At 43.0% G+C, this 13,680-nt stretch overlaps 1 protein-coding gene across 5 annotated transcripts in view; it reads right to left on the reverse strand.

The window, feature by feature from the left end:
- LOC129860638 (caskin-2-like) overlaps positions 1-13,680 on the reverse strand; it is an 83,507-nt gene that overhangs the window by 4,594 nt on the left and 65,233 nt on the right. For 3 of the 5 annotated variants that reach the window (XM_055931238.1, XM_055931246.1, XM_055931274.1), the window contains 11 exons: positions 13,481-13,589; positions 13,115-13,209; positions 11,786-11,903; positions 9,238-9,369; positions 7,740-7,829; positions 7,209-7,366; positions 6,978-7,059; positions 1,587-1,672; positions 913-1,023; positions 643-744; positions 155-293 (listed from right to left, as the gene is read on the reverse strand). In XM_055931238.1, the coding sequence (XP_055787213.1) occupies positions 155-293; positions 643-744; positions 913-1,023; positions 1,587-1,672; positions 6,978-7,059; positions 7,209-7,366; positions 7,740-7,829; positions 9,238-9,369; positions 11,786-11,903; positions 13,115-13,209; positions 13,481-13,589 (1,222 nt within the window). The remainder of the gene's footprint in view (positions 1-154; positions 294-642; positions 745-912; positions 1,024-1,586; positions 1,673-6,977; positions 7,060-7,208; positions 7,367-7,739; positions 7,830-9,237; positions 9,370-11,785; positions 11,904-13,114; positions 13,210-13,480; positions 13,590-13,680) is intronic. The other 2 variants (XM_055931264.1, XM_055931254.1) reach the window with 2 other exon arrangements.

A 13,680-nucleotide genomic window follows, 5' to 3' on the forward strand; every position in this document is an offset into this window, starting at 1 on the left:
ATCATTGGTTGTCGACACCAAGGCTGTTATATTGGTGAGGGGGAATGTGTCCAAGAGCTCTCACACACCCTTCTGACAGACAGATGACCTTGCTTAGTGTCAGTGCATCTGTGCATCTGCAGTGTGTGTCCCCGTGCGTGTGAAAATCCCTTACCCAGTTTAGTGATTCCTATCTCTGATAAGTCTTCCCATGTGATATCCTTGACGATGCTGATGGTGTCATAACCGTTCTCACACAGTCTTTTCTGGTAGTGAGGGAGACCAATTGCACTCAACCACTCTGACAGCTCAGACTGACAGAGGGAATGAGAGAGAGATGGAGAGGGAAACAAAGAAACAGCATTTATTCAATAGAGTGAGAGTGAGACAGAGAGAAAGAGTGAGGCAGAGAGAGAGTGAGACAGAGAGAGAAAGACAGAGGGACAGAGAGAGAGAAAGACAGAGGGACAGAGGGTGTGCTTCTTGTCCAATGGTTGTACGACAAAACACAGTTACTGCTGATTGTAAAGCTGTACATGAAACACAAATAACTAATTATTATTAATTACATAAAGAGAGAGAGAAATGTGCAGTCTATCAAAGGCCTGTTGTTATCAGCCATAACTGTGTGCAGAGTGCAAAGGTAATGTGAAAGTCTCTTACAGGGATGTAGTCAGGTAGCCATTCTGGGATGTTTAGGTTACCTATCTCCATGGAGATTTTCTTACGGTGGCCTGGCTTGGTCACACCGATAGCTGTCAGGTCCTGGAGAGACACACACCAGGTTAGAAAGCCCCACGACTAGGCTGTCAATGATAAAACTGACTACAGAACACATTAATCCATGCTCGTTAATTTTGTTGACCTAAAAAGAGGTAAATGTGTTATTAATCAATAAATGTGTGAATGGGGTAATACAATCCAGTGTCTGACCTCTGGGGTCATCCTACTGATAGTAGGCACATCGTATCCTGTTGTAAGGAAGTTAGCAGTGTAGCTCTCCAGCTGGAACTCACACAGCCATTGGTAGATGGCCTCAGAGTCCTATAGATAGAGAACAGAAGGTTATCACACATGCACAACCAAACCACATGAGGTTGGTGGTACCTTAATTGGGGAGGACGGGCTCTTAGTATTGGCTGGAACGGAATAAATGGAATGGTAATTGCACTCAAATCAAATCAAATGGTTTCCATGTGTTTGATACCATTCCATACCACTCCCCTCAGCAGCCTCCTGTGACAAACGCACACACACGCACGCACACACACACACACACACACACACACACACACACACACACACACACACACACACACACACACACACACACACACACACACACACACACACACACACACACACACACACACACACACACACACACACACACACACACACACACACACACACACACACACACACACACACACACACACACACACACACACACACACACACACACACACACACACACACACACACACACACACACACACACACACACACACACACACACACACACACACACACACACACACACACACACACACACACACACACACACACACACACACACACACAAACACACACCATATTCAACTCACCCTGCCCTCCAGGAGCTGATCTGGACGCATGAAGCCACCCTGCTCCCCTAACCGAGTACCACCGCTGACCTGATGACGCGGACCACCTGGGAAAGAGAGAGATAGACAGAGAGATAGGGAAAGATTCAAAAATCCCCAAAATCAGGACACCTACACCACCCGATGTCACAGGAAGGCCATAAAGATCATCAAGGACAACAACCACCCGAGCCACTGCCTGTTCACCCCGCTATCATCCAGAAGGCGAGGTCAGTACAGGTGCATCAAAGCAGGGACCGAGAGACTGAAAAACAGCTTCTATCTCAAGGCCATCAGACTGTTAAACAGCCACCACTAATATTGAGTGGCTGCTGCCAACATACTGACTCAACTCCAGCCACTTTAACAATGGAAAATTTATGCAAAAATGTATCACTAGCCACTTTAAACAATGGCACTTCATATAATGTTTACATACCCTACATTACTCATATCATATGTATATACTGTACTCTATACCATCTACTGCATCTTGCCATCTTGAGGTAATACATGTATCACTAGCCACTTTAAACAATGCCACTTTTATATGTTTTACATACCCTACATTACTCATCTCATATGTATATACTGTACTCGATACCATCTACTGCATCTTGCCTATGCCGTTCTGTACCATCACTCATTCATATATCTTTATGTACATATTCTTAATTCCTTTACACTTGTGTGTATAAGGTAGTTGTTGCGAAATTGATAGGTTAAATTACTCGTTGGTTATTACTGCATTGTCGGAACTAGAAGCACAAGCATTTCGCTACACTCGCATTAACATCTGCTAACCATGTGTATGTGACAAATAACATTTGATTTGATTTTAAATCAATGCACAGAGGTCACAGATAAGTTGGTAGAGCATGGCAACACCTGGATAGTGGGTTTGATACCTGGGACCACCCATATGTAAAAGATGTATGCACGCATTACTTTGTCCCTTTGGATAAAAGTGTCTGCTAAAATGGCATATACATTGAGTACACCAAACATTAGGAACACTTTCCTAATATTGAGTTACAGAACAGCCTCAAGTCGTCTGAATGGCACACATACACAATCCATGTCTCAATTGTCTCAAGGATAAAAATCCTTCTTTAACCTGTTTCCTCCCCTTCATCTGCACTGATTGAAGTGGATTTAACAAGTGACATCAATAAGGGATCATAGCTTTCACCTGGATTCACCTGGTCAGTCTATGTCAAGGAAAAAGCAGATGTTCTTAATGTTTTGTATACTCAGCGGTGTATCACTAACAGTCTACTGTAACAGCAAGCTGAATGAAGGACTGAGGTAAAGCTGTATTATCTTGTAGATCTGTAGGGTCAGTCAACAGATTACTGCAGCTCACTGAAGAATGCATCTTCACCATTCCTCTCTGTCTCTCTCTGTCTCTCTCTCTTTCACCTGGGGTAATGGTTTTGATCCCAACCTCTCTCCTCCCTTCTCTCTCTCCTTCATTCCAAACATGTCAGGGCCCCATCCCCCCTCCAGAGGTGAAGAAAGCACCTGAGTGAGAGGTATTTGGCCCAGAGGGTATAGAGGGAGAGAGAGGCCCATGTGTTTGTGTCTGTACACACCTCATCAACCATCAACACCTACATCCAAAACACACTTATGCTTCTACTCACAAGGCTGACAAAAACAGAGACATAGAGAGAGCGCAACAGTGAGAGAGCGAGAGAGACTGAAAAAGCTGGAAACAGGGAGAGCTAGAATACAGGGCATACATTCAGCACACACAGCTTGTATGGACATATAAATACCATAGGTATACACTGTATCTGGAAGCTAGGCCTAAGCTGAGTAGTGTAGCAGTGAAGTGGAACACAGCGATCACACAGAGTACAGTGTATCACACCTTTATCGGTTTATAAGAATGCTGCCTGAACAGCACACACCCCTCATGTATCACATCTACCGGTTCTGAAAACAGAATATGACGCTTGAATGAAAGGACTACAGTGCAGAGCTGACTGAATAGGACCCTGTCTGTGCCAGTCTTACACATAGTCATGACCATACCCACACTACAAATGTTGCTGTAAACTTACATCAATGTTACACAGTTAGCTACTGGAATTATATATTACAGTATGGAAAGAGAAATGCATTATGGGGCTCAATGGCACAACAACACTGCTGATCAGAAATGTGTATCCTAATTATCCAGCAGTCTCACTACAAAAACACGGAATAAATACATATTCACCACAGAACAGCAGAAAAAAATGCTCAGGTGAAGAAGTAAACAAACAAAACACACTTTAGTAAACAAAACTCTATGGGTCCATACTTAAGAACATTAGAAAAAAGTTTCAGATCAAACTTTTTCTCAGTTTAATATGCATCTAACAAATCAAATCGTCGACGTAGTTGCACGTGATAAAACCCTATATAGCTGTTCCCATTACATAACCTGTCACATTTAGCACAATGCTAACCTGGCCAGGTGGCAGTGATTATGTCCGGTAACAAATTCTGCATCAGCCAATTACAAATGTTGACGTAGATGGACACGATAGAAGACTTGTCAAATGGCACCAACACACACATTTCTAATGGACCAATAACTCACAGTGTAGCGAGCCTGGCGCATGGTATTTGTTGCCGTAAGTTTGAATCCCCGGTGAGATATAGCTTTATCCTTTGAAATGTAGAATTACATTTATTTTCATAGTTTGTTGAGAAGGGAAGTGCAGCCCAAACCTTGTATATAATTATATTTAATGAGGAGCTTCTTGGAGTCCCTCTTGTAGACCGATACCTACAGAGGTGTAACGTTAGAACTGCCGGAGAGCACCAGAGCGATACTCTGTCCCTTCTCAGAATGCTGGTCTTTAATAAAGTTTAGATCAAAGCTGAATAAATGTCTCGCAATAACTTAATGATTAATTTGTATTCTACCAAGGCCGAACATACAATAACATAGTGTAACGTTATTGTTAGACTAAAAACACCACCTCATTTCTTATGTAGGCTACACTTACATGTAAAACGTTTTATATGCATATTAAATTAATCCAGTTCGTCACATATGCGTTATTTGAATCGAGCATCAAGGACCAGCAGTGAACAGTTTTTTCCTTAATAAACAAGCTTGACGCGAAGGGGCCTCGAACCCACATCTGGTGTGGATGGACAAAATCAATATGCCTTCGATGGCGCGTTCCCGGTCTAGCATGTTACTGTACCCCGAAGATACAGTCAATCACCTTAGCGGCATACGCCATCCAGTAGCGATGGTATTAGTGGTACATGACAGTTACTTGAGTAACTTAAATGTTGTGTAGACCTCCTTTATGTTTTTCCAGTAAAAGCACATGGATGTGTGTTAAGCAAAAAGGTGCGACTTTTGGCATATATGCGAGAACATGCCTTTCGAATTGTGTCTAACGCTAGTAGCCTAGTCAAGAATGCATCTGGCAATATTGGGACTAAACTTTTTAGACCAAGTAAACCTTGAATGTGGAGGTTTAAAATATCCCTCTGGTGACCAAATTGACCTATTTTAAGAAATGCCATTGGTTGGTGGATATAAAGTCAAAGATCGTTGATAGGCTGATGAGGAATTTGTTACAGCATAGGGCTAAATGAGCCAGACAGGCTAACATGTAGCGTTGTATCACGTGCATCTCAAACTTTGAATAATGTTTGCAAGTATGGACCCCATGTATTTAGCTACAATAATGAAAGTTAGCATTTTTCGTCATTTCATCTTTTGGAGGCAGCTCTGCAGAGTTGTCACGAGCTGGCACAGCCACAAAATCTAATTTGAAAACTAACCCTAACCACACTGCTAACCCTAATGCTTAACCCTAACCTTAAATTAAGACCAAAAATTGATTTTTGTTTTCATACAATATAGCCAAGTTTGACTTAAAAGCTGTCCCATCTAGCGGATATCGCTCGGTTCTGCCTCCAGGACAAGACTCATCCCAATAAACGTCAACCTGCCAAAATAACCTTATCTTCTAACTTGCTACATTTAGCCTGAAAATAGAGACGAAACCTTTTCACCCTGGCTCTCTGACAGACTACATTTGAGGTTGTTTTTTCCTGTTTCTCCAGGTTGTTTAGGTCAAACAACACACAATGGTAAACGTCTCCAGTAAAATTATAATCACACTAAAATAAGAGTAATGAATAGCTGAAGAGATTGCAGATAATAACAAGGAATAGCCAGGAGTAGTAAGTCTTACCCCTGTGGAACAAGGAAAGTGGTGGAGCTCCTGTCTTTTTGCACCGCATCTCTCTGCCTCTGTGAAACTGAGTCATAAACATCTCTCTCTCATCTGGCTTCTGTTATTCTCTTTCAACCCATCTCCAATGTCTCCCTCTACTCTGACTCTCTCTCACACACAGACTATGTTTTGTTATTGTCTTTCTCTGTCTGTCTCCTCCCCTTTCTCTCTTAACCACTCCCTCTCTCTGTCCTGTTGAAGTCTTTCTGTTGTGGTCTCTCTCCCCATCCCTTCCTCCTCCCTTCCATGTCAGGAGCAGCTGATAGCGGTTTGTTCAGGCCTTACTCAGCAGAACACCATAAGCTGACAGAATACCTGTCTCTCTCTTTCCTCTTGTCCTATCGCGAACCCACAGATGCGAGACCAAAGACTCACTGTGTCTCTTTTTATTGCTTCTGTAGAGAGCTGAGCTTCTGTCTGTGTCCCAAATGGTAACCTATTTCCTATATAGTGCACTACTTTTGACCAGAGACCTATGGTCAATGCCATTTGGGACTCAACCTCTGTCTTTTATGTTTTGCAGTGAGGTGAGCTGGAGCTGAAATCTCCTCATGTATTTTATTGGTTTATGATGAGGAGATCCGTTGTCTATATTGGTTTGTGGAGAGGTAAGTTTCTGTGTTTATCGGCTGTGTAGAAAGCTGGTTTATGAATTGTTGATGTAGAGGGGTAAGCACTGTATTTCTTTCTCATTTCCCCACTGCCCTGTGGCTATAGCTAGCTACTATAGGCCTGGCCTGGGCTAGAAGGTGGATCGTCTGACCTCGTATACTGAATACAGGTAGTTTAACAGACAAAAAGGCATACAGAATATACTGTATCTACTGAAAATTACAGACAAAATGTCTGTGGGGTTGGCATGGGCAAATGCTGAGTATAAATAGAGAAAGAGTTGAAGGGAAAGGGAAGAGATGAGAGGAGGGTAGAGCAGAAGGGTAAGTAGTGTAAAGTAGGGTTGTGGTCAATTCCATTTCAATTCAGAAAGTAAATCAAATGCCAATTCTAATTCCAAATGTTGCTAATTGAAAAGTATTCAAGAGATTTGGAATTTCAGTGTACTTCCGGAATTGAAATGGAATTGACCCTAACCCTGGTGCACAGTATTGTAACTAACCTGTAGATCCATCAGGTTGTTTGTTGTGGACTGGTCCTACTGAGCGAAACTGCTGTTCTGATTCACCAGCAGAGGGAGCCAGCTACACACAGAAAGAGGAAGAACTTGTTCAGCTCTTTGTGGTCCATATGACTGTTAATAATATGTTTTTCCTGCAACCAAGTGTAACCTTTACTTCAGCTAGTGATATCTATAACATTTAAAAAATAATTGCCAGGTCACTGTGCTCACCTTGGCCATGTAGGAACCCAATGTGGCTGCGGTTTGGCGAGTGTGTGACCCGTTCTGTCCAAAGCTGTTCTCGGAGCTCTGCCCGCTGCCAGCACTACGACTGCTGCCCACACTACCTGCACTGCTGCCTGCACTGCCAACACTGTTCCTGTCTCCTGCTAGAGGGAGAATGAGGAGGGGGGGATGAGAGAGGGAGGGAGTATAACATTGTGGCAAAGTTTGCTTCCATGGGCACTGTCACCCCTCGTCAGGGAGGGAGAGAAAGGAAGACAGAAAGAGAGGATCAGTGGAGAAGTGTACAGTACAAGATTGGGTCAAGATCAGGGAATCAGCTGGGAATGGACACTTGGACTGGACACTTGGACAGGACACTTGGAGGGAAACAGGTCAGCAGCATGGGTCTTTAGGTGGGAATGGAGGCATTAATTTGGACTTTATGAGGGGGAGAGGGTGGTACATCTAGCAGAGTGGGTAAACAGAGGGGCACGGGGTAGTCTGGGTAATTGGGTAGCTGGGTACACACACTCTTACCAGTGTGAGAGTTCCTGAGGACCCATATGTCCTCACTGGGGCTAGCTGGACTAGCTGGGGCTGAAAGGAGACTGCCAGGTGTACAGGTACCTAACAAAAACACATACTGTAAGCCAGGGCTGGTGGAGGTGTGCTGGAGAGTGGGGGCCATGGGGGAGAGCAGGGTCAGAGGACTCCAGGGTGACTCTCAGCGGGGCTAAGGCGGGTATGGAGTAGGGGGTGGGGGTATTGGGAGGTTGTCAGGGCCCCAATGGAAACAATAGGCCACTTTGTTTCCACAAAATTGACTTAGTGGATGGAGAGAAGTAGTAGAGGTCGAGAACATCTGTAAATAACTGTCACCTATTTTAGATTTAGTTTTAGTCTTTATGATTAAAATACATTTTAGTCTTAGTCCCATTTCACATTTCTTAGTTTTAGTTATTATCAGTTGACTAAAACTCTGGACAATTTTAGTCTAGTTTTAGTCAGTAATTTCTGTCCTATTTTAAGCATTGTAGATTTTACACAAACCTCTAACTTAACTTCCAACATGCACATAATAGCTTCCACTCCCTTAGTCACAGCCAATTTAGTAAATTCATGGTCAGTGATTTTTTTCGATTAAATAATTAACATTTAGGCTGTCTAACTTCCATGATGTGCACATTCAAATAGCCTTGTCCAACTAGGCCTCCTATCCCCTTGTATACCTTAGCTGGCAACATTGGTATTGTGGCAGATTGTAACCAATGCCAGCCATAATTAACCATATACTATAAAGCCTTGGCTACAGGTTAAACAATTTACAGCTCAGATTTGATCCCCCATCATAACTGTCATGGGGGTAAATAACAGTGGTTTCCTTGAAAGGGGATAATTTGATCTTTCAAGAAATGCCAGAAGTATTACTGTACTCCTAATATCCAACAAATAGCATTTGTTTTTCCCATAGGAAAAAAGCAACCGCAACTTGCGTTTGTGGACTGCGAGAAACCGCATCTGAATGAATAACAGTGCTCGTAGGAAAGTAGAGCTTCTGAAGTGATCAAAGCAAAAATGTCCTACATGAAAGTAAGATAGAGTAAACATGATTGTTTATAGTTGAGGTTAGTTACAAGTCAAGTGTCCTGGCTTTGCATCAGTTCAAAAGATTTAGGGGTGACTGAAGAGAACGCCTGGGAGCTGTGTGGGAGAGCCGCGCCTATCAGCTCAATCAAATTAGATGTCAATTCTGCCAATGAGAGGATTGCATTCAATGATTGGGCAAAATAGATGAAAAGGAGCTTCATGTCAAATGAAATGCCCATTAGTCTCACTTGGAATTATTGTCTTGTCACATTTTCGGTGACTAAAATGAAAAGAAATTTGTAATAGTTAGTGGTTTTCCCAGGGCATCTCTTCTCATGATCATCATAGATTTACTCAGGAAAAATTGGTCGTTGAATAGCATTTTTTGTCATAGTTATTGTTGATGGAATTAACACTGGCGTGTGGGTGTGTGCATGCTTGTGTGTACCTGCGTGGTCGTAGTACAAGGTGTAGGAGTCATCAGTCTGGGGGGTGGAGCCAATACTGGTGGGAGGAGCTCTGGATAGGAAGTGCTGCTGCCGTTGGCTTGGCAACGAGACCTGACGTGAGAGAGTACCCCCTGCAGACCAGAAGCAAAACACAACCACAGAGCTTAAAGCGGTGGTATTCAAATTGTTTCTGTGGGGATGCCATTTTATCCACCAGAATTTCTGGTGACCCCAACACACCCCAAATCTAATGACAACCTTAAAATCTGCATGTTTACATTTTTACAAGTCATTACATTTTCATCTCTCTTATCAACATGAAAATAAAACAGTAAGTACATTTACTCAATAAAATAGTATTTTTCAAATTATCTTTAAAAAAAAAGTTTGTATATTGTCTCGTACAATAATTTTGTCAAATGCACAGCAATTCCCCCGCGACCTCACTAAGGATACCACTAGTTTGGATACCACTAGGGGTACCCCAACTTTGAATAACACTGGCTAAATTAAAGGATGGAGGAGGTGTGTGTGTTTGCAACTAGTACACACCGAGGATATGTATCCTGCATTCTATCCTTACAGATTCATAAAACCGCCAAGGCAGCTAAATATATGTATGAATCTCCAAGCTCCTTATGTAATAGCTAGTGAATGAATGTGACAAAATGGTGGTAGCAAAGTGGTTCAGCAGGACCTTTCATTCCCATAGAGCCATAGAGAGGGCTTTCATATCAGCACTAATGCTGAGGGAGGCTTACTAGGCTCTCAGTGTGTGTGTGTCCACGAAAGCAGTGGGATGCTGACATATCACACACACACACACACACACACACACACACACACACACACACACACACACACACACACACACACACACACACACACACACACACACACACACACACACACACACACACACACACTCAAATTTCTGACTTCGCCTCTGATAAGTTTGCTCTCATAGCAAGGACCTGTCAACGACTCAACTGAGCTTTCAACTGGGATTTCCCTTCACACACACAAACTTGTGCACTCACACTTCTAACGCAGTCTCGGGGGTTTAGAACTGAGCTGACACTTCCCAATCTGGCCCTGCTAATCTGATTAAACGGTGTGTGTGAGTTTGTGTGTCTGCCTCCGTGAGTGTGTGTGTATGTACTGTGTGTGTGTGTGTGTGTGTGTGTATGTTATTTGAGAGTTTATTTCAGGACCTCTAGCTCAGTTAGGGCTGCTGTTTGGTATACCGATGGGTATTTACAGCTGTATAGTTGGTGTGGTATTCTATTGTTGAACCAAGCTACAGTGGCAAGAAAAAGTATGTGAACCCTTTGGAAATACCTGGATTTTTGCATAAATTGGTCATAAATTTTATCTGATCTTCATCTAGGTCACAACAATAGACAAACACAGTCTGCTTAAACTAATAACACACAATAATTATACATTTTCAGGTCTTTGTTGAACACACCAGGTAAACATTCACAGCGCAGGGTGGAAAAAGTATGTGAACACTTGGATGTAATAACTGATTGACCCTCCATTGGCAGCAATAACATCAACCAAATGTTTTCTGTAGTTGTGGATCAGACCTGCACAACGGTCAGGAGGAATTTTGGACCATTCCTCTTTACAAAACTTTCAGTTCAGCAACATTCTTGGGATGTCTTGTGTGAACTGCTTTCTTGAGGTCATGCCACATCATGTCAATCGGGTTGAGGTCAGGACTCTGACTGGGCCACTCCAGAAGGTGTATTTTCTTCTGTTGAATCCATTCTGTTGTTGATTTACTTCTGTATTTTGGGTTGTTGTCCTGTTGCATCACCCAACTTCTGTTGAGCTTCAATTGGTGGACAGATAGCCTAACATTCTCCTGCAAAATGTCTTGATAAACTTGGGAATTCATTTTTCCGTCGATGACAGCAAGCTGTCCAGGCCCTGAGGCAGCAAAGCAGCCCCAAACCATGATGCTCCCTCCACCTAATTTACAGTTGGGATGAGGTTCTGATGTGGTGTGCTGTGCATTTTTTTTCTCCACACATAGTATTGTGTGTTCCTTCCAAACAACTCAACTGTAGTTTCATCTGTCCACCGAATATTTTGCCAGTAGCGCTGTGGAACATCCAGGTGCACTTTTGCAAACTTCAGCTCTAACCAACATCTCTAATCTTGTGTCATTGATTGGACACCAGGTTAGCTGACTCCTGACTCCAATTAGCTTTTGGAGTCAGGCCTAGGGGTTCAAATACTTTTTCCAACCTATGAATGTTTAAATGATGTATTCAATATAGTCAAGAAAAATACAATAATTTAGTTTAAGCACACTTTGTTTGTCTATTGTTGTGACTTAGACAAAGATCAGATCAAATTTGATGACCAATATATTCAGAAATCCAGATACTTCCAAAGGGTTCACATACTTTTCTTGCCACTGTAAATGTGAAGGTATGTGTTTGTGGCTGCATGCATGCACGTGAGTGTCTGGTGTGTACGCTTCGGCATGTGTGATTTATGTGTGTGTGTGTGTGTGTGTGTGTGTGTGTATACCTGCTCTCCTGCTAATGACCTCCACTACAGACGGAGGGAAGTATCCAACCCGGTCCGTTCCTCTCTGGTTGTCATGGATATAACCTTTCCACCTCCCGTCCATGTGCTGCTCCAACACCTGAAATCAACCATTCATCATTCAGCATTATAGCTGTGCTATTTGTGTGAATGTGTGTTGATTATAAGTGGTTATTGGTCAACTTCTACCCACAGAATGGTTGCACCACCGGATGTGAGAGCTGTTACATTGAAGTCTAGGTCGTAGTCATTAGTGCACACAGTAGCAAACAGTTTTAGAACGATAACAAGAGTTTCTTATTGACAAGTTCAGGTAGTCCCTCCCCGTTTCAGTCTGTTTTCTTCTGTTTGTTGAGTGAATACAACCCTGCTTGTGCTGTACACATGAAACCCAACATATATGCATAATATCTAGTATTCTAAGCCAAATCTATCTCTATGAGTAACGGAAATGGACTTATTAACATTCCAATGAGGGCAGGGTGAGTGTGCATGTGTGCAAGCTTTTGTGTGTGTGTACAGGGTTAGAGAGGGCTAGGGTAGACAGGGTTGGCACAGGACAGGGTACAGTACACAGCATCCTCACTGTGTATGTGTGCCAGGCCAGCTGAGTGGATCTATGGAAGACATGCCCCAGGGAACACTACAATGGAAGAGCTAACACACACAAACACACACACTTTCTGAGCGAACACATACACAAACAATTTCTGAGCGTGTCTTAACAAATGCCCAGAGGGGCCAAAAACAAATATCAGACAGTGTAGCTAGCACACTGAAGGAATGACACAAACACATAGCTTGCAAATGGGAATATCTCAAGCTATGGAATGCACTAACTAATGACAGACTGACAGGAGCGTGTCTTTGCCTGCTAGGTACCTCAGAACAACCTCCAACTCTACTCTAACTTCTTACACAGTGTAGTCAATTAACCCTAGACATACTGCCAACAGAGCAGCATACCTAACACCATAATTACAAACAACCCGTTGACAACTTAAGAGTACACCAAATTACCACAAAACTCCACACCTCACTCCACAAACAAAACGTCCACAATGTACAGACTTACACGCTTAACAGTAGGGCACACCAAATTACCGTCAGACACTTTCAAATATCTCACACCATAACCACAAACCTCTAGAAACAAACTCACAAGTGCACAGATTTCCCCCTCACAATGCAGCTACCTCAAGACAGTAGTTCTCCTCATTCAATCTGGTTCTGAAAGCAGCTCAGCTTCCAGGGCAGGAACAAATGTGATTGTTTACTTTTAGGTACGAACACAGATGCACGCTAGTGTACCATAATGAGGTCTCCTGCTCGGAGGTTGAGGGCTGTAGGGTCATGAAGGTTCCAGTAGTCCTTCACCGCTCTCACCTGGAGAGACCCTAACGCTTCTAGAGAGAGAGAGAGAGAGAAAGAGAGATAGATGTTAGAGAGAGAGAGACGGAGACAGCGAGAGACAGAAAGAAAGACAGAGAGAGAGAGAGGAATTACATATTATAGACCAAATCAGAACAAAGCAATACTCCCAGGGGGAAAACGTCTAAAAGCATGAACTGGAGAATGCATAGGAAACAATCCACCACCCTGGGAAATATACAGTGGAGTGGTAGGTCCAGAAATCCAAGAGAGTAATATGTAGGAGAGGAGGCCTATCTATCTCACCTCGTAATAGCATCTTGATGTCCTTGCTGGCTGATGAGGTGGTGAACTGGTTAACGTTGTCCAGAGCTGTCTGGTTGTACGTGTTACATAGGTTTACATCAATACCAGCCTGCATGGGCGGACACACACACACACACACACACACACACACACACACACACACACACACACACACACACACACACACACACACACACACA

Source organism: Salvelinus fontinalis, chromosome 1 (assembly GCF_029448725.1).
Source record: "Salvelinus fontinalis isolate EN_2023a chromosome 1, ASM2944872v1, whole genome shotgun sequence".
NCBI classification, from domain to species: Eukaryota; Metazoa; Chordata; class Actinopteri; order Salmoniformes; family Salmonidae; genus Salvelinus; species Salvelinus fontinalis.